This window comes from Hoplias malabaricus, chromosome 8 (genome assembly GCF_029633855.1).
Source record: "Hoplias malabaricus isolate fHopMal1 chromosome 8, fHopMal1.hap1, whole genome shotgun sequence".
Classification (NCBI taxonomy): domain Eukaryota; kingdom Metazoa; phylum Chordata; class Actinopteri; order Characiformes; family Erythrinidae; genus Hoplias; species Hoplias malabaricus.
In genome coordinates this window covers 9,388,422-9,416,390 of record NC_089807.1, presented here as the reverse complement: position 1 = coordinate 9,416,390, position 27,969 = coordinate 9,388,422, and the positions used below count along the sequence as shown (strand labels likewise).

General features: G+C 37.7%; 2 protein-coding genes across 3 annotated transcripts; one reads left to right on the top strand and one right to left on the bottom strand.

Annotated features, from left to right (window-relative positions):
* Positions 1-170: 170 nt before the first annotated feature.
* On the bottom strand, positions 171-16,690 carry gmfb (glia maturation factor, beta). Its single transcript, XM_066678304.1, has 7 exons — positions 15,831-16,690; positions 13,499-13,595; positions 12,639-12,688; positions 11,988-12,037; positions 9,429-9,511; positions 8,727-8,800; positions 171-4,595 (listed from the first exon to the last, which is right to left on the bottom strand). The coding sequence occupies exons 1-7, from the start codon at positions 15,831-15,833 to the stop codon at positions 4,524-4,526; spliced, it is 429 nt and encodes a 142-aa protein (XP_066534401.1). The 5' UTR covers positions 15,834-16,690; the 3' UTR covers positions 171-4,523.
* Positions 16,691-16,956: 266 nt separating this feature from the next.
* Positions 16,957-26,489, top strand: lgals3a (lectin, galactoside binding soluble 3a). 2 transcript variants are annotated; one of them, XM_066678302.1, is made up of 8 exons: positions 16,957-17,211; positions 17,434-17,451; positions 18,281-18,619; positions 19,771-20,154; positions 23,338-23,426; positions 23,825-23,981; positions 24,125-24,176; positions 24,724-24,820. In XM_066678302.1, the coding sequence occupies exons 2-7, from the start codon at positions 17,437-17,439 to the stop codon at positions 24,140-24,142; spliced, it is 1,002 nt and encodes a 333-aa protein (XP_066534399.1). In that variant the 5' UTR covers positions 16,957-17,211; positions 17,434-17,436; the 3' UTR covers positions 24,143-24,176; positions 24,724-24,820. The 2 variants fall into 2 exon arrangements, with proteins under 2 accessions (XP_066534399.1, XP_066534398.1); XM_066678301.1 differs by lacking the exon at positions 24,125-24,176 and having other exon boundaries at positions 16,970-17,211; positions 24,724-26,489.
* The last annotated feature ends 1,480 nt before the right edge of the window (positions 26,490-27,969 follow it).

The window sequence follows — 27,969 nt, the reverse complement described above, 5'->3', positions numbered from 1 at the left end:
GTCAACATTTATGTTTTATTTTTAACCCCAATATGTTAAATACAGGAAATAAACAGTACAGAATAGTCACTAGGATATATTCAGTGGAATATGAGCACTAATGTTTTTGCAGGTTTTATTTAAGTGTATTTTTAGTTATATTATGTTTGTTTGTTTTTTTAATTGGGGGGGGGGGGGGGGGGGGCATTACTGTGATTAAATCTGGAATGCTCTAAGGGAAACGCTGTGTAATAGAAACAGATTTACAGTGATATCTTTACTGTTCAAAGATTTAGAGTTACTATAGTTATTCTGTCCAGTTTAATACATACACACCAAAATAGTTGTGTAACAAACTCAAAACACACTATAGTTGATTAGATTTAGTAATTTTTACACACCTCTTAGTTTGATTTTATTTCAATTGTGATACTTGTTTCCACATTATAAATTGTAAAACATGTCTCATATAGTTTTTTATTTTTTTGATTTCTATAGCCCACCTTGGGAATTTCTAGGTCGAAATGAAAGATATAGACATTTGCTTTTTTAACACGAACATGGTTAATGAAAATCCTAAGTCAAAATGTCATATTTAAGCAATAAAACATGAGCTGAAATTAAGCATAGTCAGTCAACTTTGCTTATTACTATAACATGTTACCTCCAGTTTTCTACTGCTTTCAAACAACAATTTTACAAAAAGAACAACCAAACATCCCTGAATAATGTATCAAATTTGCTTTAATACTGACATTTGTTTTGGCTGAAAATAGTGTTTCAACCACAAATGGGGCACAATTAATGCTAGCACAGCTAAAGCCCATTTATACAAATTCTAATTGAAAGTTAATTAAACATGTTTTATTCCAAGCAATTCTGGACAATTGACATTGGTCTATTAATGTACCATTTGTCCGGTGTGAAGAAAATCCAGAATTGTCAATTCAGGCCAGGTTAAAAAACATTCACAATTTTCAGGACAAATTTGCTTTATTTACCCCTTTACTGAGCAAAAGAGTTGTAAAATGCAGTAGAAAAATAGGTGAATAAAACGACTGCTAAGTGATATTCACCATAAAACACAACCACTTGATTAAATATGAACTAGATCCATGGTAGTGTTGAGAAACACAGCACCTCAAGAGAATACCCTTTCTACTTCAGCATGAACAATTAATTGTCCAGTTGATACTTTCATATATATTAGATTATCTATATATTTAGGTGTGTATAGTGTTTGTACACATGTAACACACAATCAAACGTCTTCTAAAGGATTAGTGTTTTCAATCTTAGGATTAACATTAATATTCATCTGAAAGCATAATATTCAACACATTCACCTTAAAATGAATAAAAATAATAGCAACCTATTAATATTTGTTTATAATTTTCACATATTAAATGCATGAACATTAAAAATAACTGCAGATTTCTGCATAAAAAAATGTCAGTGAACTGAGATACTGTTTTGTCAGTCTCAGAAGATGAAACAAATGAGCAGCAATGCCTAGTAGGTAACAAATCCCAAATTAATTAATCTGTAATTTTTTTTTTAAATAAAAGGTGTTAGCCAGTTTTCTGCTTGCCCCCAAAATTGTCTAGTAACTGGTTCAATAAATGGATGGATAAAATCTTGATTTTGTGCACAATGTTAATTCATGCACATCAGCTTCCATTCCTTGATAGCTGTTAGCCTTTTAGCTATAGAGAAAGAAGCTAGGGTGACCAGATGCGAGATGCAGAAAAAGCAGGGTGGATGGGGTGACTGGAGTGATGAGGTCACGCCCCTCGCTGCCGTTGTATGCTTAGCTGAACCCATGTGTGCTTTTAGGTCCTTTACACTTTTTTTTGCTACACAAAACATGGGAATTTCTTTTTTAATTCATCCGAGAACTTGCATTTACGTTTCGGCATAGCTGCTTGAGATGAGGGTAGGTAGTGATACATGAGATTTACCTGACGTAAACAAGGACTACTGACGTGCAGACTGACCAATTAAATGTTTACAGAGAAGGTTATCGACCAATAAGGGAAGCTCTAAAGTCAGACCATCCAATCAGACGATTTTAGGCTACTTCACCACGCCCCCTTCTCACTCAAGTGAACCAAACAGAGTAGAGGAGGGCGGGACTAGTTTGTGAATGAAACGCTTCTCGAAGTTCTATGTAAACTCTAGAAAAACAAAATCTCGGACGTTTGTGAAATTCCGCCCGGACATTTTTTTAAGTCTAAAAAGGAGGACGTGTCCGGGTAAAAGAGGACGTCTGGTCACCCTAAAGAAGCACCAAAATCAATGTATAGTAATTTATTAGAAACTGTGCAATTTTAAGATAAACTATCTCACTCTAAATTATCTGTCCTGGCAGTGTACTTAATGTTTAAAATCTAGATAAAAGCAGGTCCATGCAACATATCAGTTAAATGTTCTGACCGTTTGAGGCTAAAGGCTTTTTCACACCGAGTGCAATTTTAAGCACGAAAAAAGGTACGTCAACTATTGGAAAAAACAAAAAACACACAGAGTCCCAAACTGGCGGACTAAGACGCTGCATTAGATTTAAAATTGGAACCTGTTCTATTTTCTGCATTAAGGGACGTTAAAAATCAAGCCGGCCAATCAGAGCACCATTGTCGTGGTTACAGACCAATCAAATGAGCAGGAAGACATCGACTGAACAGCTCGTCTTGTTCGTAGCAGAGAACAAAGGCTTAAAAAAATAACAAAACGCTGATAACTAAACTGCGGAGGTTAAAGGAAATATGATCCATTTTAATGAGAGGAACAACATGCAGAAGCAGAGCCTCAATCTCCCCCAGTATCCTTTGGAAATACTGCGTCCGTTTTTTTACGTACGAAAACAATCGCATTCAGTGTGAAAAGGCCTCAAGTCAGAAAATAACAAACTGACTGTAACAATTATTTAATTTTCTCCATTTGGTAGAGAAAAAATTTAATGGGATTTTATTATTTTCTAATTTTCATTTCTGCTTGCCCCAATCTGAATTTCAGGGGGAAATCTATAAAAAAAAAAACTAAACAAAGCATCAGGATATTTTCTTGGATTATGCATCTTTTAATGAAAGTGGTAAAGCTATACCATCAGACTGGGGAGACCTGCCATACCTCTCTGCACATAAACTCCTGACTTTCCACTAAACTTTGAATAACATCTGTGTACTTATCAAGGGCAGACATTTCACATTTTCCAACATTTATACAGCTGCCATGATTATGCAGTCTACACTACAGATTCTAGGTGCATGTCTACAAAGCGGTTTACAGATAGGGCAAGCATGCTGCTTGTCAAGGAAATGTTCAGATATCTAAAAAAAAAACAGACTCTCAAATATAATTATACACAGTTTACTGAGTTTTAATTTCAAAAAAAGCAAACAAACCTGACTGGTCTAAAAAAGAAAAAAGAAAAAACAAAACTTCATATCCCTTGAACAACACAGCCAAGTCCATAACATAAAATTTACAGTTTCCTCTTATCAAGAAATATCTGTTACTAGAAATCTCCCCTAAAATCTCAAAGAAAATATCTCAAGAAAAAAAAATAACGTTTAAGAATTTGGAACTACAGCAAATAAAAATCCTTAAAAATGTCAGGAAAATTTAACTAATAAATATCACATGGACCGAAGAAAGGTACATTTTCTCTAAAAACCCAGTACAAATGGTTAATGTTTAAAACAATATGTTTATATTAAAAAGACCTAATACTTAAAAAAATGGGTTATATCAAAAACATTTCATTAGTGTACGTTAGGTGATTAGGTCAAACTAGAGCATGGAAAATCTGTATCTCCAGAACAGCAATGGGGAAAACATTCAATGCAAGTTAATGTAACAAAGTACTTTACCAAAATTATGTTGGACAATTTATATTCTATTTATCATGAAACATGTACACCGCAGGGCAGCAGCTCAAAATTTCCTATTACATATTTTTGGTCTTTTTTTTCCATATGAAAATGCAAGTCACCCTTTACATTGTGTGAACACTTCATGTTGAATGAACCAGTAATTCTAAATAAATACCATGTTATAGTTTTCCATTTCAGAGATTGTTTCTTGTTTCTTGCTGTATAATGCTGTAGTCATGTGTTATGACAATATCAAATTGCCAATACACAATAAACTCTGCAGATATATATATGTCTAAAAAAAATCTTATATTTGTCTGTAATCTCTCTATATAACGCCATCTGGCACATAATGGAGTCTGGAAAACCTGCTACTACTTTGTTCAATCAGTGAAGGACATTGTTTATTTTATTAAATGTATAAAAATTAATATGGAAATGACAGCAAAAATGCCCTTTTATGGTAGTGAAAAATAATCTAGATAGTAATTTTGTTCCCAGTTTAACGCATTCCTGTTGTGTGAGAGTAGTGTTTGGGTTATATATCCATCCAAAACCAGGAAAATGCACACTCACGCACACACACACACACGTTAAGAGAATGGATTTGTCTCTCAGAGGTGACATACGGCATCTTGATCATACTTTCACTGGTATTTTGCCTGTTCTTAACGGAAGAACCCCAGTTTTTCTCTCAGCCACTCCTCAGTTAAATCTTCAGTGTTTCTGATTTCAAAGACCTGCAACACAGAGAGAGGAACCAGAAACAGGATTTAAACCTCCAAAAACCCAAGCCTCAGTTTTAATTGCACTTTTATTGTTTTTATTTTTATTAATATTTATCATTATTTATATAACTGAAACTTCAAAAGTGTGCTTTTCAATTCCTACACACACCTCCTGCAAAACCCAAACACACATACATCAGTAACCTCATCTACATGCCTTGTTCATCAGATTCTCAGGAAAGGGTGACTGGGTGGCTCGGGAACTGAGAATCTTCAGCAGACCTGTCCCATTTTTTGATGGGACATCTTTACACACCAACTCGCAATCTTTGATTTGTCTCTCCCTCATCTCCTGATTCTATTATATTATGACCACTCTTCCACACCTTGAATCTTCTCCTCCCTCCCACTGGGAACTGCCACATAACCACATCCCTGCATGCTCTTCAACATGGGTGGGTGTGCCAGGCAGGAAACAGAATTTCAAGAAATGTAGAAATGAAATATGTGCACTGCACTTCTGCAATTGTAATTGATGGATCAAAAACTCCTTGGTGCACCTAGGCAACAAGCCAAGCTTCTTCTCTCTCAGACTCGATACATCCAAAAAAGTGCCATTTGCCCACCAGAGCTAGACCCTTGACAGACCCTGAATTCTGAATTGCCCTGCCTGAAGTTTGGGTATTTTAGGGCTTAATAACAATTGCTTTAAATCTCGTGGCTGATTGATGTATAGTGTATATAATGTATCTGTTTTACTTTACACTTGTGGTTTATTTTTCAGCTGCTCAACAATCCATTGTCACCAATTCTCCTCTTAATGATGCACCATAGGAGACGGATCTGCACTGCAGTTAGGCCAGTCAAACAAATGTCATCTTAGTCTATGAAGCCATGTTTTTGTAGCATGTACAGAATAATGCCTGTCATTGTCTTGCTGAAATAACCATGGGCTTCCCAGTAAAAGCCCACAACATTCAAAATATCAAAATATTTCTTGTGTCTTAATTTGATAAACCTACAGAAATACATATCATAAATATGGTGTATTTATCTTAATGGGCCAATGTCTATATCTTTATATCATCATCATCATCTTCTTCTTTTCCACTTTTATATCTTTATATGCATTTTCTTAATCTGATAAGTACCCAGGGAAACTGATTCTTTACTGTCATATTAACGTATAATTGTTAATCTATGATCTGACAGTTGCCAAATCTAACAATATTAAAGCACTTATATATTTTTACCCAACAGGAATTAAAGTATCATAAGCGGATGATAATATTTGACTCACATGAGCACAAGTCATGTGATATGAAACGCCCCTGAGTGCAAGCTCCAACCAGAGACCACGCTGAAGCCCAGGGAGGGGGGGGGGGGTCCCAATCTGGTATAAATTAGTGGCACGAAAGCTCAGCTAGAGGGTTTTCAGTGAGTAGAGTCAGTTTAGTTCAGAGGGAAGTTACTGAACTTTCAAGGAGGACTCTTCAGAACTCCTCAAGGCTCCTAGGCTCTTCTCAGTCTCTAACAGATTCCGCTCTCTTCCAGAGAGAATAGAGACTCTCTTATGGCTCTCTCTTAAATAGTCTTAGGCTCCTCAATCAGGGTCCAGAGAGAGCAAACCCAGAGCAGGGAAAGAATGTAGAGAGAGAATTTAAGAGTAGGGGTGGAATGAAGGAGAAGGGTGAATTCGCTTCCAGCCTGGAAGCTCAGCTAAGAGAGCCTCAAACTTCCAACCAGAAGTTTTATTTTTATTTCTAGTAGAAAAACTATAGTTTAAGAAAGCTATAGTTTACATCTAACAAAGCTCAATGCTACGCCCAGAGCATGAAATAGACCTCAGACCTCTGACCCTCTAAGTGGTGACAAGAGCTTCAGGATCAGCTACAAAGAAGGCCACATGCTCCCTCAGAATGATCTTCTGAGCAAAGACTCAGGAGAGACCTGCATGGACGTGTCTCTCACCAGGAGGCAGATCAGCGATGACGGAGAATCCCCACAGAGACCTTCAGAACGCCACCAGCTCCAACAGAGTGGTCGCAGTATCAAAGACCGTGTATCTGGCCAAATGGGAAAAGAAGAATGCCCACTGCTGCAATGCTACAAGGCCTGTGTCTACAATGCTCCACAGATACGTAAGGCCACATGGTTTAATTTATTTCTTAGCTCAAGAGGTTGGTGCTGAATGCTTTGCTGGGATGAACTACAGCCTTTCTAGAATTTAGAGTAATTATCATAGAGAAATTTCCTCATATATTAATCTCCCTGCTCCCTCATGTATCACATTAATCCATTTCATTATATGAATGTAAAATCAATACTCATTATTTGATATTACATTTAATAAACCAGTTGTTTGATAACACCATTCGTTGGTTATTTGTGCACCTTTCTTGTACAGAATTATTACTTTTACTTCCGATTCAATTTCAGAACCAAGAACCTACAGCGGGTCAATGAGCATAATAATTTATTAATAATAATTAATTCTGCTACATTATATGTAAAGTCCTCGAACATGATAACCTCCTTATCCAAGATAAAATTGGACCGGTAAAGACACTACATATTATTTAATGGTTCCCAAACATGGAGCTTAACAAAATGAACGCTCCGGGTGACTGTCTGTGAGGAGTTGGTGTGTTCTCCACCATGTGGTCCATGTGGGTTTCTTCCGGGTGCTCCGGTTTCCTCCCACAGTCCAAAAACACACGTTGGTAGGTGGATTGGCAACTCAAAAGTGTCCGTAGGTGTGAGTAAGTGAGTGAATGTGTGTGTGTGTGTGTGTGTGTGTGTGTGTTGACCTGTGAAGGACTGGCGCCCCCTCCAGGGTGTAATCCCGCCTTGCGCCCAATGATTCCAGGTAGGCTCTGGACTTGATAAGCGGTTACAGATAATGAATGAATGACTTCGCTACACACATGGACATGGGGAGAGCACACCAAACTCCTCACAGACAGTCACCTGGAGCAGGGCTCAAACCCACAACCCCAGATCCCTGGAGCTGTGTGACCACGACAATATCTGCTGCGTCACCCTACCACAACATATATCTTTAAAAAAAATAAAAAGATATTTGCCTCTATATCAATGGATATATCTCACACACAGTACTGTGCAGAAGTCTTAGGCAGCTAAGTAAATTATATATATTTAAACTAATGCCTTTTCAGTAAATGTAATAAATATATATATATATATCACATTATTTTAAATGATTATTCATTAATCGGTAATGGATGATAACTTTAAATAATACGGACTGCCACAAGAAGAGATTTCGAGAAAGTTAAACCAACACATTCATACACAGAATATCACATTTTGTGGAATAATGTTATTTCGTTTTATTCTAATGTTGGGTGTTATTTGTTGTTTGTTTGTTTTTTAACAGATAAAACTTACTGCTAAGATAAATAGGTTTTAAAATCTCAATCTCTGATAACTAAAACTTTTGCACAGTACTGTACGCATGATGTCATGCCTTGTTCACTGATGCTCTATCATAACCTGCTTTTGCATCCATTACTGATAACAATCTAGAAGGTCCCTTTCATATTAGCACAGAATAAACAAAATGCATTTTTAATAAAAAGCTGAAACATTGACTCCTTTGACCAAAGCATATGCTTGTACTCTCACCTGGGATGAACTTGGGCCCAGAGACCCATTAGCAGTTCCACATAGAACCGATGTACAGGCTTTCTGCTTGTTTAATAGAGATTCATATTGCATTTCTTGATGCAGTGGTGGTCTCTTAAACTGTTAAACATATTTCTGAAGTACTCTCAAGCCCATGTGGCAATACTTATCATTGTAGCATGACAGTTTCTTAGGCAATGCCTCCAGAATTTCTGAATCATTTCACCATATTATGTTCAATAGATTGTGAAAGACATAAACCTTTTGCAATCTTGCACTCAAAAATATTATTTTTAAAATCTTTAACAATTCTCTCATGACGGGAGGAGCAACAGTCTATTTTTGTTCACAGGCTATGAATCTTTTGTGAACACCTGTTTGATAACTTTTATATTCTACAAACCTTTCACTCTTAATTTGCCCATCCCAAATTTTTGGGAGTGTGTCGCAGGCATCAAATTCAAAATTGATTTAAATGTGTGTGTGCGCACTTACCTTAGTCAGTTCCACTGTCTGTACCAATTTGTTTTTGCTCCCAGCATACATCATCTGCTGCTCTGGTTTACACCCTAAGAAGAAGAAAGCTAATCAGAACCATCCACTTTATTAGAAACACCCTCAACCCCATAATTAAATTGACTGGCCACTTTATTAGACATCCTTGCCTAATATTGTTTATGATAAAGTGGCCAGTGATATACTATGTGTAAAAAAAATGAATTGATATACACAGTTCAAACATTTGTAGACACCACTTACAAGTAAATTCAGCTATTTTAAAGGTTCTCCCCACTGTGAACATTCATTAATTGTCTTTAACCGTTTATCCTGTTTAGAGCTGTGGCCTGGGATCACAAGGCAGGAACACAACTTGGACGGGGCTCAAGTTCACTGCCAGGCATCACACTCTTCACATTCACTCACACACAAGGACACTTTTGAGTAGCCAATTCAATTACCAATGTGTGTGCTCAGCAACACACAAAACCCCTCACAGAGAGTCAGCCAGAGCAGGAACCCACAAGCCCAGGTCCCTGGAGCTGTGTGACCGACTGTTGCACCACCATGCCGCTGCCTCACAGGATTAATACCCTACATTTCAGAAGAACTGCTGGATGAATAAGCAGGTGTCCACAAACATTTGGCCATATAGTGTCTATGTGCGTGAGTGTAGGTTTTTTTTTCTTTTCTTTTTACCAACTGGACTGGAGAAGATGAAGCAGAGTGGGTAAGAAACTCTTCCATCATCATGCTGATATTTATAACTGTAAACTACAAATGTATTTCTGGTTAAAGAACAAGAACAGAGCAAAGCAGTAAATATTTGGTTTGGTCAGGAATGTTAACTCATCACTAAGAGCTTTTAACAGGGTTATTTCTACCACCCATTTTTTTAATTACCAGGCAATTCCTTATTTCAGTTCTTCTGGATTTGCACTTAATAACATGGCTGTATGCAGTATTAAAAACATTCAAACATGTATATTAGAGAGCATTGTAGAGTACTTTTTAAAATTAAACATCAGAAGACCTATTTAAAAATTACAAATAGAAAGTAAATTAAGTGCATTTAAAAGAGTTAATGTGGATAATATAGCTGCAGAACCACATATATTAAAAAGTTATGATTGGTTTTTCCATGGCCTATAATGTCACCATTCCATTTTCATAATCAATTTATCTTTATAATTACATTAACATTACAGAGCACTTTTTCAGGAAATAATGTGTTAAATATTTTCCTGATTTCTAATCTACAAACCACATTTATAAAAAGGTTGCAACACTTTCAAATGTTGCATTGAAAACTAAAACGTTATTTGTTATATCACTTTAACATATGGTTAACTGATAAAAGTACAAAGAAAACATTTTCAGTGTTTTTGCTCTGATAAATCTAATTGAACTTTATATATTTAAAAAAGGAACAACAGAACTCAACACACTCAAACGTAAGATGGGATTGGAGACTCAGGATTGAAAAGGTTATACTGTTCTGGAAGACTCCACAATTCACAGTTTAACAGGCGATGTCATCAAGACGGAGTATAAAACAGGTATCCACAAAAAAGGCTTTCACACCTGTAGTTAATTTGCTCAGTTAAGTAGTTTGTTGTCTCAGCTACAGATGCTCCATCCACTAGTTGAGGTCTGATACATTCAGTGCAATATGCTAGGCTCACTGTCAGGACTTTACTATCTGTACATCCATGTATCGTTTTGTACAGGCTCTGGCACTGGTCTAATGTGAAAGACTGACTCCTTTGAGTGTCAGTCAAGTTTCATTTCCTGCTGTAGTAGGTAGTTCTTGGCCACGTTAAGTGGCAATAGTTAACCAGAATCTCCCTAGAGTCTCATGTGATAATTGTCAGTCTGATTCAAGACAATGTTTCTCAGTGCACAATGGCAAAGGATTTAGGTCTTTGATAATGTACAGTTTGTCTTGAAAACATTCAGGGAGCCAGATAGTTCTTTTGGCCCAAAATCATCTGAGATGGACAGAAAGACAGTAAAAACCTGTCCTGTGGTATGATGAGTCCATGTTTCAACTTGTTTTTGGGAAAAGTGGACAATGGATAGTACATGTCAAACATGAAAAAGACTATCAAGACTGTTAAACAGTTAATCAAGACTGTTAATCAATGCACAACCCAGAATCTGTGCAGACATGGGGATACATCAGTGCCAACAGCATGTGTGATCTGCATATATGAAGGTACCAGTGATGCGGAGTCTTATATTGGTATTTTGGAGATACACATGCTGCCTTTAAGATCATGTCTCCATGTTTATTTCAGCAGGACAAGATCAGTATGGAAGCAAATGTCTCATCAGGTTTTGAAATATTACCACCTTTGAATTTGTAGCACTGATTTTTTTGCACTGAAATTATGCATCTGAATTTTGTTGCTTTTATATTCAAGTCTTCAGATTTCCACTGAATATTTTGCTTTGCAGTTACGCATCGGAAAATAATTGCTCTTGAATTTAACTTGTGAATTTTTAAGAACATGTTTTCACTGTTATCAGTGAAAGATTTGCTTCCATAGACCAGGCCCTATTCTGCACAAGTTACAACTGTATGGCTTCATATATACAGAGCGCATGTGCTTAACTGGCCTGTCTGCATTCCAGATGTGTCTCCTATTGAAAGTGTATGGTGTATCAAGATTAGACAAAGAACCATCAGAGAATCAGACAAAAAGCAAACTCTGACTGTTGAGCAGCTCAAGCCATGTACACAGTAATGCCCTTTCGCACATACACCGTAATCCAGAAATGTTGGTTTGGAAATGGAGTTTCTTCTGCACACACTGCACAGGCGCAGTGCATAAAGCTTGTGCTTCATTTTCCTCTGCATTCAAGTACAATTAAATGAAAAGGTGATGTAACCCATTTGTAAACATGTCTCTGTCCCAACATTTTTGAGTGTGTTGGGGCACGAGTTTCTAAATCTTATCTTGGTTTACATTTCTAAGTTTAAGTCAATTAAAATGTACAGATTTGAATTTCCCCTGGGGATCAATAAAGTATTTATCTATCTATCTATCTAGATTTCAGTATTTTGTATTGTATTTTTGAATGTGTCCCAACTTTTCTGGTAATGGGGTTTTATCGCCAAGCACTTCTTCTGCCAAGATATAAGACTTTGTAAATCTGAAACTCAGTGACTTAGTGTCTGATCTGAGTGAATATTTTTAGCTTGTTGGACAGGAATCACAAGCAATCTTTAGAGCACAGTTCACTAAAGGATATCTGGGCTGTCTCTCAGGCAGTTCATCTTTTAGGTCATCAGGAGAGATGTCCTGTAAAAAACAAAAAAAAAAACATTTAGTTCACATATTTCCTTTATACCTGCAGACATAAAACTAAAGAAGAGAAAATGTTTCATTTTGATTTCAGTTATATATTGTATTAATATATTGTCCAGTGTTACTTTTACAAAAATAAAATCTTTACATTTTGGCTGTTTCTGTCTTATCTTAACATCAAAACAAACTACATTTTCATCATCATCATCATCTTTTCCATTTGTCCATTTCAAGGTCGCGGTGGCAACAGGGTGAGCAAAGAAGCCCAGATGTCTCTGTCCCTCGCAACATCCACCAACTCCTCCTGGGGATCCCCAGACCAGCCAGGAGATGTAATCCTTCCAGCGTGTCCTGCGTCTACCTCGGGGCCTCCTTCCAGTTGGATGTGTCTGGTATACCTCCAGTGGGAGGCATCCAGGAGGCATCTTCATCAGTTGCCTGAAACACCTCAACTGACTCCTCTCAACGCGAAGGAGCTCGCAACCCGCAAGATCAAAAGTAGGGATGCGGTGCAATGCCCATCGGGCTCAGAGCGTCTTGGAACTACATTTTCATATAGAAAATAATTATATTTAAAATGACACTCTACACTCACCTCATGCTCTTCATCTAAGATGACCAGCTGTCTGTCCTTATCGATCTTCACTGAAATAATACACAAAGATGTTCAACAATACGGATGTGCATTCTGACTGACTTTATCCATAAGTGTTCATACTAAACATGCCATTTTTTTTCAACTTCATTTGTTGTCTTAACATATAACAAGTCTCTCATTAACGACTGTGTAATCTCACACTCTGGGTGAGAGAGAGTGAGTATTTTGTGATAATCTGACAAAAGTCTAGAAATTCACTTAGTAATTAAAGTGCAAGCAAACCAGAACCGAAATATTACAGAACAGAAGCTGAAACATTACTGGGAAATACAGCATCATCTATATAACTTCTGACAAAGCTGAACATTTCTGTGATATGCACTGTCTGGTCGTCTTCAGATGTTTTAAGAAATATGGAATTAATTTTTATGCTATACTGTTTTCTATATTTCTGTACGTTCTGCTTCTTTTACATGTAAAGCCTAACTGTGCTATTAAAAATGTGGAATTTTGGACCTTTAATTATTTAAAAAATATATTTTATTATTCATTTTTTTCTGTAATCTCTCTTTCTCTGTTCTGTTCTTATTTCTTTGGCTTGTCTTACTTTTTTCTGTTCTACTTACCAAATACTATGTTATAAACATTTTGGACCATGGATTAAGACTGGAAAATTGTTATAAATATATTTATCCAAATGTGTATTTTTGTAGATAATTCCAGCTAGAATTACAATAAATAAATACAGGGTGGAACAGCTGTTAATGAGTGAGCGCTTACCTATGCTGGATCAACCTGTACATTTACGGGTAACGGAATACTAACAATATGTTTACATGTACAGAAGCTTTACTCACTGATGATGGCAGCATTGTTAGTTTCCTTTCTGAAACGGAAATCCCTCAACTTTTTCACCAAATCTCCATCCACCTCACACACAACTAAAGACTCACTCTGCAAGGACGGATAGATACATTAGAAAACGTCTATACAAAAATGTACATTATATGGACACTTGCTCCTACAACATTCATTCTTTCATTCATTATTTGAAACTGCTTTTCCAGTTCAGGGTCCGGAGCCTGATAATCACTGAGCATAAGGCAGGAAAACACCCTGCTTTGGGTGCCAGTCAATCACTCCTACAACATTTCTTCTTATAAAGGAAATGTATTAATCAGGAGTTCTCACTAACCGCTTCTACTTTTCTTGGGAGGTTTTACATTAGATGTTGAAACATTCCTGAGATAATTTGATGTCATTCAGCTATGGGAGCTTTAGTGAGGCAAGATACTAATGTTGGATTAACAGGTGCTGGATGAGGTGCCATCATTCCAGAGAACACAATTCCACTGCACCTCAGCCCAACTCTGGAGGGGTTTAAACCTCTCTGCCACAGGCTTGTCATTGAACATGGTGGTCTTAACCTTATCTGCAGCTACTGCAGAATTCCCAAATTCATGTAATGCTTTTCTAGACAGATTATTGAAGATGCAGGGGAACAAATGAACCTCAATGTAATAGTAAATTATATTTAAGAACAAGAACAAAAGAAAAAAGTGGAGTTTGTTGTAAAATTATTGAGAATGTCACAGTGGTGGGGAATGGAATCAGATGTCCACCTCCACAAGCTTCTCAAAAAAACCTATTACCTAAATTAATTTATAGTTTTAAAATCCATTCTTTGTGAATTATTACATGCAGTACATAGTTACACACAATACATAATTTACACACAAATTAAACTTAATTTGTGGAAATTTCACCATAATCAACATTCCATATAAGGCCTCAGAAAACTATTGGGAAGTTGTGGGGAGTATTAAAAATGGCACCAGGCCTTTTGTGGTGCTTACCTAAATCCTATCACAATTCTGTCTGAGAAATAGATACAGAAGATACATCTTTAAAACTATTTGACTTCTTACATTGAAAATCTGACTCAAATGTCTGTGTATATTTTTTCAAATTTGAATAAAATTTGTTTGATTTTCGCCTTTTTCTCACAAATGAAAGCTTAAAACAAACAAACAAACAAAAAACCTCCAGGGGAAAATCAAGTTGTCACATTGATAACAAATCCTTGTGGTGTTTTTAAAATGGTATAATCATGTCATAGGCAAAATACTCAATGTCATGACTAAGCATGTCAAGTATGAAAGAGCTGTTTTTTACATCATAAATGATGACTATTGCATATTCATAGCATACTTAATGAGAGCAAAAGTTAAGGGTTTCACCTGACCCGGATTTAATAATTTATTTTCTTCTCTGAAATATCTTTAAGCTTGTCATTTTAGGGGTTTAATCAATGACCGGAGAGGGGCTGTAAGTGATCTGATACCTATAATTTTGGTGCAACACAGGTATTCCACAAAGCAGGTTTTCTCAGTTAGCCAGCTAATTTAAGCCCAAAATTGAGGACTGTCCAAATAGAATGCCACTCAACTCGTTTTCCATTGAAACTGGCTTAAGTCAACTGACCAAACAGAAATGCTGCTTTGTGGAACACATTTAATATTAAAAAGATTTTTAAAATTCTAGCTTTTAATCTTTTTCATTTTAATTTTGAGTAATCTCATCAGGTGATTCCTTAATTAACGAAATTATGTAGTATCTATTTTTTGTTGATTACTACTGAAATCTTATTCTGGCTTTTTAGTGTAGAATTCGCTGAAATAAAAGCCTAACTTGTCTGAACGTCAAAGGAATGGGCCTATACATGCCCAAATATGCTGTTGGTTCTTCACTCTCGAATAAAAAAAGGCAAAAACAATCATTTCTCTCAGTAAAGCTTTGATGAACATCCAAAGAAAGACGATGCATTATTTACATGAATCTTTAAAAACTAAGTCCAAAATCCAAAGACACAAACACAATGCACTGGGTGTAACTGCAGCAGGAAGAGGGGCCAACAGCTTATCACACCCAACCCACCACGTCCACACACACACCCATACCAACAAATCTTCAGAAATGTTCAGATACCACATACCAACAAAACATCGACAACAATGCCTTATTTGCCAGCTTATTATTGAAATTTCCTCTTCCACATTAAATGATGCAGCAGTTATATTTTATCGCTTGCACCGCAAAAGTGCAACTATTACACAATTTAAGGTGGAACGAAAAAAATGAATAAGAAGCCAAATGAAGCTTAACGTTAAATTGTCTTAATTTACTCACCATTTTCTCAGAACTGATCACTAACACTGTATGTATAAATGTGTGTGTATATGTGTGTTTTCTTTTGCAGTCTCGTGACTCTTGGTCAGCCAATCGCAATCACGGATTCCCGCCCAAACTGTAACTCGACCAATCAAACTTCTCTTTTATTCGTTGACCTCGGTCTAGACCAATCAACACTCTTCTTCTTTTCTCTACTGTGGTCAGCACCAATCAGAAAGGGTATTCGTTTCTTGCTTGAACTTAAGTTGACCAATCACAGCTCTCTAATGGTAGTCTGGTTCCCAAATGAACAATAAGAACGTTCAGAATTGAATCCAATCCACCGACCTATCAGAAAACGTATTCCGTTCACGAGGCCAATCATAAAGCCCATTTTGCTCTTGGGTTCGGGACTGGCCAATAGGAATACTCAATCTGTTTCCTGGTTCAGGAGCGACCGATCAGAATGCACGTTTTGTTGACTGTCTACGGAGAGTCAACTAGTGGGCGGAGGCTCTGTGGCTGAGACAACGATAACAACAAATGTCTGGATTCTGGATAGACGAATCACAGCCTCCACTCTGTTCTTATGATCCTTTATTGACAAATCAAAACAGTGAACCTGTTCATAAACCTAGTATGGGCGGTTTCTGGTTTCTCCAGCTTGACTAATCAGACCGATCAATTCACTCATCGTAGCTCTTAAAATGTTTTAAAGCTACGCGCTAACCAATTGCAGCCCTCGCTTACTCCCCATCGATTATTAAACGAATCAGAGAGTCCAAATATAAATCACAGATCTGAATGGAGCGAATATCAAAACCTATCATTGCTATCACTTTAAGGACACGCCTTTCTCGTGGAAGTTCATAAGCACGATTTGACCGTACACTGTGTTTTTACATTCCCGGGCTACCAGAGTCTACACCAGACAACTTGTACCTAAACCGGCTCTGGTCTACACAGTTACGTGAGCTACGACAGCTTCTGAGTTTCTGAGATTGGCCAACGGTTGATTGCTTTGTAGGGGGCAGAGCCGCGGTAGTGGAAGCATGTAGCCAATCGTAGGAGAGCTTGGCTCTAGTAGCCAATCCTAATGTAGTAGGGCGTGGTTTGGCGGTTTGCAGGTGGAGCAATTGCATCGATTTATAAAGCAAATGCGTCGTTCTGTTAACTTGCGGATATGATTGAAACATCAGCGGATTTTTCAAACATGGTGTCGAAACTGCACCTTATTTCAGCTCCTGCCTCACTTCCTTTGTAGAGTTGTCATTTTTTTTTTACTTTCTGCGTGTGTCCGAGTTTGTGTGTATAAGTGTGTGAGTGTGTGTGCTTTTCAGTCGGGTTTACAGTAAGTAACAGAAGCTAATCCTGAACACCAGGCCTTCATTTGGAGGAGGTAACAAACAAAAATATGTCAGATTGTTTACGTGAATAATCCAAGCATTTCACTTTGATAGCTGTATTTAGATGAGCGTGAATTCTCATTAAACACATGAATTGTGTGAATTTTACAGAGTTTAAAGCAGAGCTAGCCGTGTCCTATCACCTTAATGCTGTTTGTAAAGCGTCTTGTCTGTTTAATGAGTTTATTTCTTGTTTTCTTTCTAACTGCATATAGGCCATGGCAGATTTTTCGGTGAGTTGAACAGTCAAGTAACAGTACGTTAATATTAGATGTCTTATGTTGTGTTCAAATCTATTTTTAAAGGCTGCTTTCATTTTTACTCGTGTTTTTAGTCATTACAGTATATATAGCACAAATTATGGATTCTCATATTTAGCTTTAGCATACAGTTTGTTTGTTTTCATGAGCACTAGTTGTTCCCGAAATTTAAACGGCTTTAAAAAACTCCTTGTCTGTCACAAATGGAATTTTAACTACCTTAAGTCTTGCTTTACACGGAACAGTCCGGACCTCCAGCTTAAAGGGGAATTCCACTAATATTTCAGAATTCCTTCATAACTCAGTGAATGTGTTACAAATAGTTGATTTTTTCGTGTTAACAGGTTGATTGTGAGAAATTTATAGATAGGTACGTGATAGAAACTATTGTCTCTATATCTTCAACACATGCAGTATTTTATTTACTATACACAATCACAATTTCATATGGAATTCTTATGCTGGAGAGAAAATAATTTGCTTCACAATGCCCTGCATGTATCTCTTCACCATGAAAATTAAATATTTTCTTTCTACATTTTAAAGTACATGTTGTATTTTTAGGATGAATTAGAATGTAGTTCTAATGCTGTCTAGTCACTGAAAAGGTCCTTAAAGGAGTGTCCATTTGAAAGCTAGCCTGGCACAATAACGTTTCAGAAACAGATTTGAAAAACATTTTCCTGTTCGTGTTTTGTTGTTTCTGTGCACATCTATAGAATGACAGAGGGTATTTTTTTTAACTAGTTAAATGTCGTCTTCTTTTCATGAAATTTGTGGTTGTATGTTATTGTTTTTGTAGCTTGCTGATGCACTTGCAGATGACACCCCTGGTCAAGCATCCAGAACCGCTACCGCTAACCCCTCTGCCCCAGTAAACGGAGCACCACATGCCACTAACCCTGGTTGGCCTGGGTCAGCTCCAGGTGGTCCCGGTTTCCATCAACAGTCTGGAGGTCCTGCCCAACCTTCGGCCCCTGGCTCCTTCCCCCAACCCTCAGCCCCTGGAGGTTTCAGTCCTCCGTCTGGACCGTACGCCCCTGGCCCTGGGGCGCCACCAGGCCCATATCCTAGCGTACCTTCTGCCCCTGCTGGGCCCACAGGGCCTTATGGAGGGCCTGGTGCTCCTGGAGGAATGATGGTGAGTGAAAGTGCATGTTTCAGTGTTTTGGGGTTAATAAAATGATTATGCATATCAGAATTAATATTTTTTGCTTATTGTTTTTAGATATGGAAAATATGTTAAAACAGTCATGTTTTTATCATCAGTATAAAATTCACAATATTTCAACACTTTAAAAACAGAAATGTTTTGAAAATTCACTTATTCAGAGAATTTGCCCATTCAGGTACCAATCCACACACTGTAAAACAAGACCAGCCCACCATTTTTTTTTCTTGACTCCCTAATTCAGAAAATATAGCATAAAGTGAGCTGTTCTAGTTTTGCTCTGTTTCTGAGGTCAATTTAAAAGACTTTATAATTACTCTCATATGAGTCTCTCCAGTCACAGGTCCTACGTTAATTTGAGAGCTCAAAGATGAGGCGAAATGGAGCAAATCAAGCACAACAAATGTGAAGAAATAAAGAGTACTGAGCACAAAACAGGAATGGAGAATAAAATCAAGAAAGAATGGCAAAAAGCAAGAGCTCTGCTCACTTTGCACTGCTGTGCACTTGGGCTGGGTAAACAGTGGCCCATCAACATTTAGAGCACGGGTGCACAACTCCAGTCCTGGAGGGCCAGTATCCAGCAAGGTTTGGTGATTCCTCTGCTAAAACACAACCCTTAAACCTGTCAATTAACAGATGAGTTGAATCAGGTGTGTGCGAGCCAGGACTGGAGTTGTGCACCACTGATTTAGAGCAACAGGGCCTGAAGCCAGTCATTCAGAACAGGGCTGATTAGACAGGGGGAGAATGGTGTGTTGTGCTTGAGCCTTGTCGTTTTCAACAATCATTTTAAACATGTTTCATTTATGACCCCAAAGAACTTTGTCAACGTGTGGAAAAATTGTATAATATATCCCATTAACATTTCAAAACACTTTCAAATACATTTCCAGTTTTAACTTTAAACCTGTCCTTTAAAAATATTAATAAAGAACAACCCCAAAAAACATGCAATAATTACCTGGATAAAAATTGTTTCATGAACTACCATTGGAAAATGTAACTGTTTAGTTCTTCTCCTGTAATGCTACTATTTCATAAAGTCATGGTTTTGTCCTGTCAGCAATATGAATTAATATGAAGCATATCAATATTTTCCCCCTGGTGTTTTTCTCTAGCCTGGCTCTGGTGCTGCAGGCCATTTTGTCCCAGGTCCTGGTGCTCCTTCTGGGCCATATCCTGGCGCACCTTCAGTGCCTCCCAGTTACCCCCCTGGCCAAGGGCAATTTGGATTCCCTGGGGTGCAGTACCCCTCATGTCCAGCAGCTCCACAGGGGCCCTTTGGTAACACTCCGTACCCTGCTGGACCCCCAGCCCCTGGAGGGTATGGACACCCAGGCCCTGGGGGATTCCCCCCTGCCACTGGTGGCTTTCCCCCAGTGCCCCCTGGCTCCTGGGGTACACCTGGAGGAGGATACCACCCCCAGCATGGACCACAATCAGGATTTGGAACTGGACCGATGGGACCATATGGAGGGCCTGGTGCTCCTGGAGGAATGCTGGTGAGTGGGTAGAGGGGTGGGGGGTTAGGTGTGTTGGGGCTGGGCAATTTAACCTCAGTATGACTATAACTCTTCTGGAAAATGTTCTAAACCCTAAAGAAAGCAAAATAATTGTATACATTGTTTTGCATGTGAATGTGTATGTGAGTGGATATGTGTTGGCTTGTGGGTCTTCTGGCTGCTGGTGCAGGGCTGGTATTAAGCGTTTAGTGTTATTCCTTGGGCTGTTTCTGTAGGCTTGGTGTACTGTTGGCTCAGTGGGATAGTGCACCTGAAGTGTACAGATGTAAAAACTCATGTTTTTGTGTTTCAGCCAGGACATAGACCACCGTATCATTGATCAAAGTGAAGATATTCACAGGGGGATCAACACTGCATCCGTCAAAGAGAAAGAGAGACAGAGAGTGAGAGAGATATAATTAAAACTGCGGACTCTCTTTTATATATATCATTTACTCATGCTTCTGACAGTTACAGCTTTACCTGTGATGGTGTAGTGTATAGAGAAGGCCCACAGGCAAAGTCCAGTATACCAGCTTTTTAAATTATATTTTATTAAATCACAACATTATTTCTCTACTACTGCTACCTAAAGACTGCCTTGTGTTGCACGTTTTGAATAAATCTTTGTAATGCACTTGTTCATTCCACCACAATGAAGTAAAAGCACACAAATTCTGACTTGTACAAGCCTGATTTAATCTCTCTTTCTAATACAAATTAACCTCTGATATTTAATATTCAATATTGTACCACACCAAGTCTGATGATTGCATCCTCATCTGGTTTCCTTTCTGAAGTGGAAATCCCTAGCTTCTTGGACATGTCTCCATCCACTTCACACACACCACTAAAGAATCACTCTGCAAAGATAAACATACATGACCTAATGCTGCAGGGCTTTTTGTCCATGCTTGTCAGTGACGTTGGATGAACTTAGACAGTATTCAAATTACCAAACTGAAATTCATTTAATCTGAAATTAATTATTTCTTTGCTTTAATGTGACATTTTCAGTGTCAAATCCAAACCTTTCAAATGAGATTTGAGTAATGTCGAGTTCTACATGGTGCACTGTGTGTGTGATGAACCTGTGGCCTCTGCACCAAAATAATTTAGTAAATGATAGGAAGGTTTTGCTGAAGGTAAATGTATTTGTGTTAGACATAATGCAGTACTTTTGTGTAGAGCTGTAATTTACATCTTGCACTACTCAGGGCATAGGGCCTCATTTGGAACTGAGCTGCATAAACAAATCATGAGTGCATGTATGCTCAGGGACAGATTTGTTCATATTTCAGACAGTTACATGTCACTTACATTTATGAAAAAGAATGTAGCCTCAAGCTCATGTGCAGCTGCTCCTGAACATAACAACTGTGTACAATTGAACATATCATATCTCCAAACTTCTGGACATGTAGCCCTTTAGGTTCTTAGCCCAGTATTAGCCTATTCAAATAGTTGTGATGTACAACATTACATAGTTTACATGTACAGAAATAGTGGACTGGCCTAGTTTGAGTTTTGGTGTTTGTGTCAACGTGTGTGAGTCAGTCACTGGGTGGGGTTTGGAATTAGGTTGTGTGTCATACCACATGATTCTGAACACCGTTGACATGGTGACATTATGTTTAAACCGGGTGTTTTCACATCAGTCTTGCACCTATTTACATCCAATAATTCTAGGAAGAACTCAGATTGTGTGTGTGTGTGTGTGTGTATGTAGTTTGGCAAAAACTGTTTCCGTACACAACAGTACTGTCTAAGGAACTTTCAATGTATAATATTGTTCCCGTTTCTGTTAGGTTGCAGCCAAACATTAACTTAAATTTGTGTTAATATTCTCTGCTATATTTTCTGCTGTCATGGAAACACCACAATAAAATAAACAGCAAAAATGCTAAAAATATATATAAAGGCTACCATATAGACATAGATCTTACCAAAAGCATTTAAACAGTTCTAATTTTATTGTATGGAAAATAAATATTTCAGTAAATGAAAATAACATTTGTGTAATTAAAATGCCATTACTACATTTTATTACAAGTTAATTAGATTAAAATAATTAATTCAGACAAACTCATATGTACTGTCAGTAGAAGTTCAGTCAGAGTGACAAAGATTAGTATGATTAAACTAAAAGTGTGTTAACTGGCCTTTTTTAACCATTATACTAAAATTATAATGAAATAAGAATGGTTATTTTCAAAAGGATTACATGTGTTACATGGTAATATCTAAGATAAGAACAACAAATAAAGTATATTCAACATACGGTCTGCAAGACAAGGAAAATACAGTAGAGTAACACCACTCCAAGTGATAGCAGAAAGCTTCGGCTTTGTGAGGTTTGAACAATGAATGTATGACAGAATGTAGAGTTAGGTATGTGGTTCATTCGGTTTGTTAACTGCACTGAATGACTCTTTGGCCAGAGCTTTGAGGTGTGTGTACTGTTATTTGACCCTCTGTATTTATTACTGTATTTTAAGGAGTGTTTTTGGTTGTATATTGTATTATATGCTTATATTGTATATGTAACCATATATATTTTTAATGCTGGAGGTTTAAAATCACAGACAATTATGGCTTAAATATAACTGAGAACATTGTATTCGAATCACTCAAAATGTGGACTATCTGTCCTGCTTTAATTACATTTTGAGCTAAATCTGTGAAGGCACCATTAACAGCAGAACATATAACCACACCTTGAAGCAACATTTACTGCCTTTTATAAAGAAAATATTAAGGGGTGTCTAGTTTATTTTAGGATTACAGCACCAAGCCACATTCTGTATGTGTTATAACAGCATAACAATGGAATCAGCAAGAGCAGCTTTTCTGCTGTCCAGATCTGTCTAATACTGAACATGCAGCTTATTATAAAGTACAGAATTCAACAACAAAATAATCTGATCAGTTGGTATCTTAAGACGTCAAACATTTATTATGTGTTGTTAAATGGAAAGACAATGTAACATGATGGTAAACATGCACTTGTGCCAGGGATTGTATCTTTGACACATGTCAAAGATTGTATATTTACAAATGACAAGACATTTTATAAGGTACAAAAAGGGATTTTTGCTGAAAATTTTATATGCTGATTATTAATTTTTGTCCTTTAGCATCTCACATACTGTCCCGATGTGTGTGTTTGTGTGTGTTTTGCAGCCAGTGCCATATGACCTGCCGCTCCATGCAGGAATAATGCCCCGCCTGCTCATCACTGTAGTAGGAGAACCTGTTCCAGGAGCAGACCGGTAACATATTTACACACACCTAGAGAACACCAGTATGTGATATGTAGCATACATGCACTGGTCACTTTTTTTTTTGTAATTGAAAATTTATTATGGAAGGAGATGTGAAATGATTTAGGCGCACAGTTTACACTGCACTGTGGTGTTTGGTGGGGTAAAAGCTGTATCTGTATGTAATGGCATTTTAAAGCAGTAGTGTGCAGATTTCCCCTCTCACCCCTAATGTAGTCAATCAGCCAAGGCACATACACTCTATGGGTATAAGCCGTCTAGCTCCAGTGATAAACTTAAACAAAAACACAGACAAGAAACATGTCTTGGTTGATTGACTATATTAGGGGAAAAAGGGGAAATTTGCTCAAATTACTGCTTTAATATGTCATCATCTTTCTACACAGGTTCCATGTGGACTTTGTTAAAGGTTCTGACATTGTGTTCCACTTCAATCCTCGGTTCCCTGAGCAGACCATTGTAAGGAACTCAAGCCTGGGAGGCTACTGGGGTCCAGAAGAGAGAGGAGGGGGATTTCCTTTTGTGCCAGGGAGACAGTTTGAGGTATTATTTATTCATTAACTGACCTGTTACTTTGTGGGGTTCAGTTGTTCTCAAAAAAATGAAACATTTTCGAGAAAACTTTGTTAAAACAATTCCCAATGTGTGACTTATTAAAAGCTCCCTTCTTCCATATTGTTCCACAGTTTTTTAGTGGCTTGTGATCATCTCAGTAGTCTTGTTTTCAAGATTCGCATGGTAGGTCAACAGGTAGTGTCAATGTCATGCAACTCCAGGGTCCTTGGGTGTTGGGTTTGAGGTCACTGTCCATGAGGAGTTTGGGGTATTCTCCCTGTGTCTGTTTTGGTACCCTTTGGGTGCTCCCATTTCCTCCCACAGTCCAAAAACACACATTGGTAGGTGGATTGGCAAAAGTGTCCATAGCTGTGAGCATGTTAGTGGGCTTGTGCGTGTGTGGTGCCTTGTGATGGACTGGGGCTCCGTCAAGGATGTGTTCCTGCCGTGTGGCCAGTGGTTCTGAGTAGGCCCCAGACCCTTCACAACCCTGAACTGGATAGGTGGTTACAGACAATCATTGAAAGAAAACAAGCTGTTAACATCTGAATTTTCTGCCAGTATTAATCAGTCACTGTGGTAGTCTCTGCCAGGTTTGCACGAAACACACTGAATATGCTGAACTCATCCAGACTTATTTTAAAATTCATAAAGTTTAAACACATACAATTAATAATTGTTATAAATATTATTATTATATATTACTTATAATGAATTTCATTTCTCTCAGTTGAAGATCCTTGTGGAGGCAGATGTTTTTAAGGTGGCTGTGGATGGAGTTCATCTATTGGAGTATGAGCACAGAGTCGGAGGAATGGAAGAGGTTACGCTGCTGCGGGTGGTGGGAGACGTTACACTGTACAGCGTTGCCCCCAGCATGATTTAACAAACATAAGCAAACAATCAAATAAACAACACTGTACAGCACTTACCCAGCATGATTTAAAAACAAAAACAAATGTACTAATAAACAACACATTACAGGCCATTCCAGCATGATTTAACACATCTAAACAAACAAACAAAATAATTTCATTGTTGCCGCAGCATGACCTAAATCTAAACAAACAACACTGTACTTAGTCATCAGAGCATGATTAAACAAACACAGAAACCCGTTTACACATCCCCGCAAAATTAGTACACATAAACAAACTATTTTATTTACAAACACAAAATTAAGACGGCTGTAGATATTTTTGCCTGTGATTTCACAGTGGGGGACACGCTGGACATTTGTTCTCTTTCTGCTGATTATCTATTCACTGTGTCACTATTTAAAGCCCTTTAGCGTTAGCATGCATTCATATGTATAATTGTATATCTTAAACAAAATGTACTGACAGTTCATAGATCAACTCAGTTGATCAGAAACACAACAGACAATGATTTACAGTATTTGAGAGATTAAGGCACAACATTTGTAGACATCCACATGCTCTCATTTCTTAGGAAATTAAGTTTATTAATCAGGAATGTTTTATTCTTTACTGTAGTAATAGCTTATTTTTATCTGGAAATGGTTTAGACTAAATGCTGGAACATTTCAATCACAAGAGCATTAGTGAGTATAGCGTACTGATGTTGGATGATTGTTTCTGGATCGTAAACACAGTGCCAAATCATTTCAAAAGATAAAGAGACATCTTTATTGACCCCCTTACGGAAAGTGCTTCTTTGCATTTAACTCATCCGTGGTAGTGACCACACAAACACACACTCTAGAACAGTTATTCACACACACTAGAGGCAGTGAATACACACACAACCAGAGGAGGGGGCTACTAACCATCTCGCTACCCGGGGAGCAGTTTGGGTTTTCCAGACGGTCCTGTGAATTGAACTGGTGAGCCTCTGGCCGTAAGGCTTGGAAGATGTTTGGCTCTTTACATGATAATGTACGGCTCCAGTTCAGTTAATTCAGAGTGTCCTTTTACATTTGTCAATGCTTTTCAATGGAATTAAGCTGTGTACACAATCAAACAACTGTGTTCTCTTTTCCAACCACTTTGAAATTGAGGGTGTCTCCTTTCATTTAGACATCACCAGCTTGATCCACAGTGTTGCCTCAGGGTGTCTACAGACATTTTTGGGCATATAATATACTGCATCAGCTCAGTTATTATTTTACATTTCATTTATTTTTGGCAGTGATTACGCACCTGCTTTATTCGTGTGCATATACACCTTTGAAATAACGGTAGTATGTTAGGTACAGAAGCTGGATTGATTTCATTTATACATTTTTGCTGTGTTTTTTATGGCAGCATTTCAGTAAATCTCTGAAGGGAAAATGTTTCTGCCATGTATCTGCTCCTCTGTGTGAAACTAAGCTGTGTGTGATTTCTGAATTTCACAGAGAGTAGATATTTTCTCCTGGTTCTTTTTTAATTGTATGAGCATAGACCTGTGTAACAATATTTCACTCTAATTGCCAAAGACACTGCAGTAGGATTTACTGAGAGTTTGGAATAAAATATTTAAGCTCTTTTTGGAAAGTGTGTTATGTTTGTTCTGGGTTGATGCTGAAAAGTTGCACAGTCCTTCATTTAAACATGCAACAGTTTCTAAACATTTTGAAACAGTATCCGTTTTTAAAATATGAAAACAAATAAATATAATCTTTGGAAAAGTGCAGAGGGTAACACTCCTACCTTCAATTCCCGGCTCAGGTAAGGACACCATGCTATACCCAAGTGACCTTGAACCAGACTCGTAACTCTGCATTAATCTATATCTCGTCACTGTCCGATCAAAAACACGTCTCCAAATGAGAAACTTTACAGTAGAATGTAAAAACCTTACCTTTCAATGGATGTCAGTGTAAGAATATTTTATTCCAAGCAATTTTGGAGCATTGCTATTGGTTCATTCATAATTACATTTTCACACAGTGTGAAGTAAAGCTGCTGTGTTCAAATGACGTACTAAATTAAAAATGCATGCTTTTGATTGGAAAGTGACAACATATTAATCTGATAAAACAGATTTTGAAAACGTATAGAAGAACCTGCCAAATTACATAAAGGTAAATATGGAAAAATGGTAAACCATGTTGGGGGGGGACACAACTACTGACGTGCAGACTGACCAATTAAATGTTCACAGAGAAGGTTATCGACCAATAACGGTTGCTCTACAGTCAGGCCGTCCAATCAGAAGATTTTAGGCGACTTCACCACGCCCCCTTCTCACTCAAGCGAACCAAACGGAGTAGGGGAGGGCGAGACTAGTTTGTGAACGAAACTCATCGAAATTCTATGTAAGCTCTAGAAAAAACAAAATCCCGGACGTTTGAGAAATTCCGCCCGGACATTTTTTACGTCTAAAAATGAGGACATGTCCGGGTAAAAGAGGACGTCTGGTCATCCTAATTTATTCATTCATTCATTATCTGTAAGTGCTTATCCAGTTCAGGGTCACGGTGGGTCCATAGCCTACCTGGAATCATTAAGTGCAAGGCGGAAATACACCCTGGAGGGCAACACGCATACACCTACAGAGTTGCCAATCCACCTACCAACGTGTGTTTTTTGGACTGTGGGAGGACCGGAGCACCTGGAGGAAACCAACGCAGACACGGGGAGAGCACCAACTCCTCACAGACAGTAACCCAGAGTGGGAATCGAACCCACAAGCTCCAGGTCCCTGCCAGGTCGCCACCGGGCCGCCCCCACCTTAACTTACCAGTATTTCACTCTACCATCAAGGAACACTTAATATTAAGACAAGCACAAAAACTATTCACAATAGTCAAGAAAGTAACATTTTAGTCAAAGAAAAACAAGGTGAGAATAAACAATAATATATGTATATAATATAAAGATTTCTGTTTAATAACATTTTAAAAGTGCCTGCCAACTGTAGTAAAACTAATTCTCAGTATATCAGATGCACTTATAACTTAAGAGACTTAAAACCGAGAAACTCTCTTACACCTCCCATTCTAACGGATAAATGAATGTGTGAAAACATT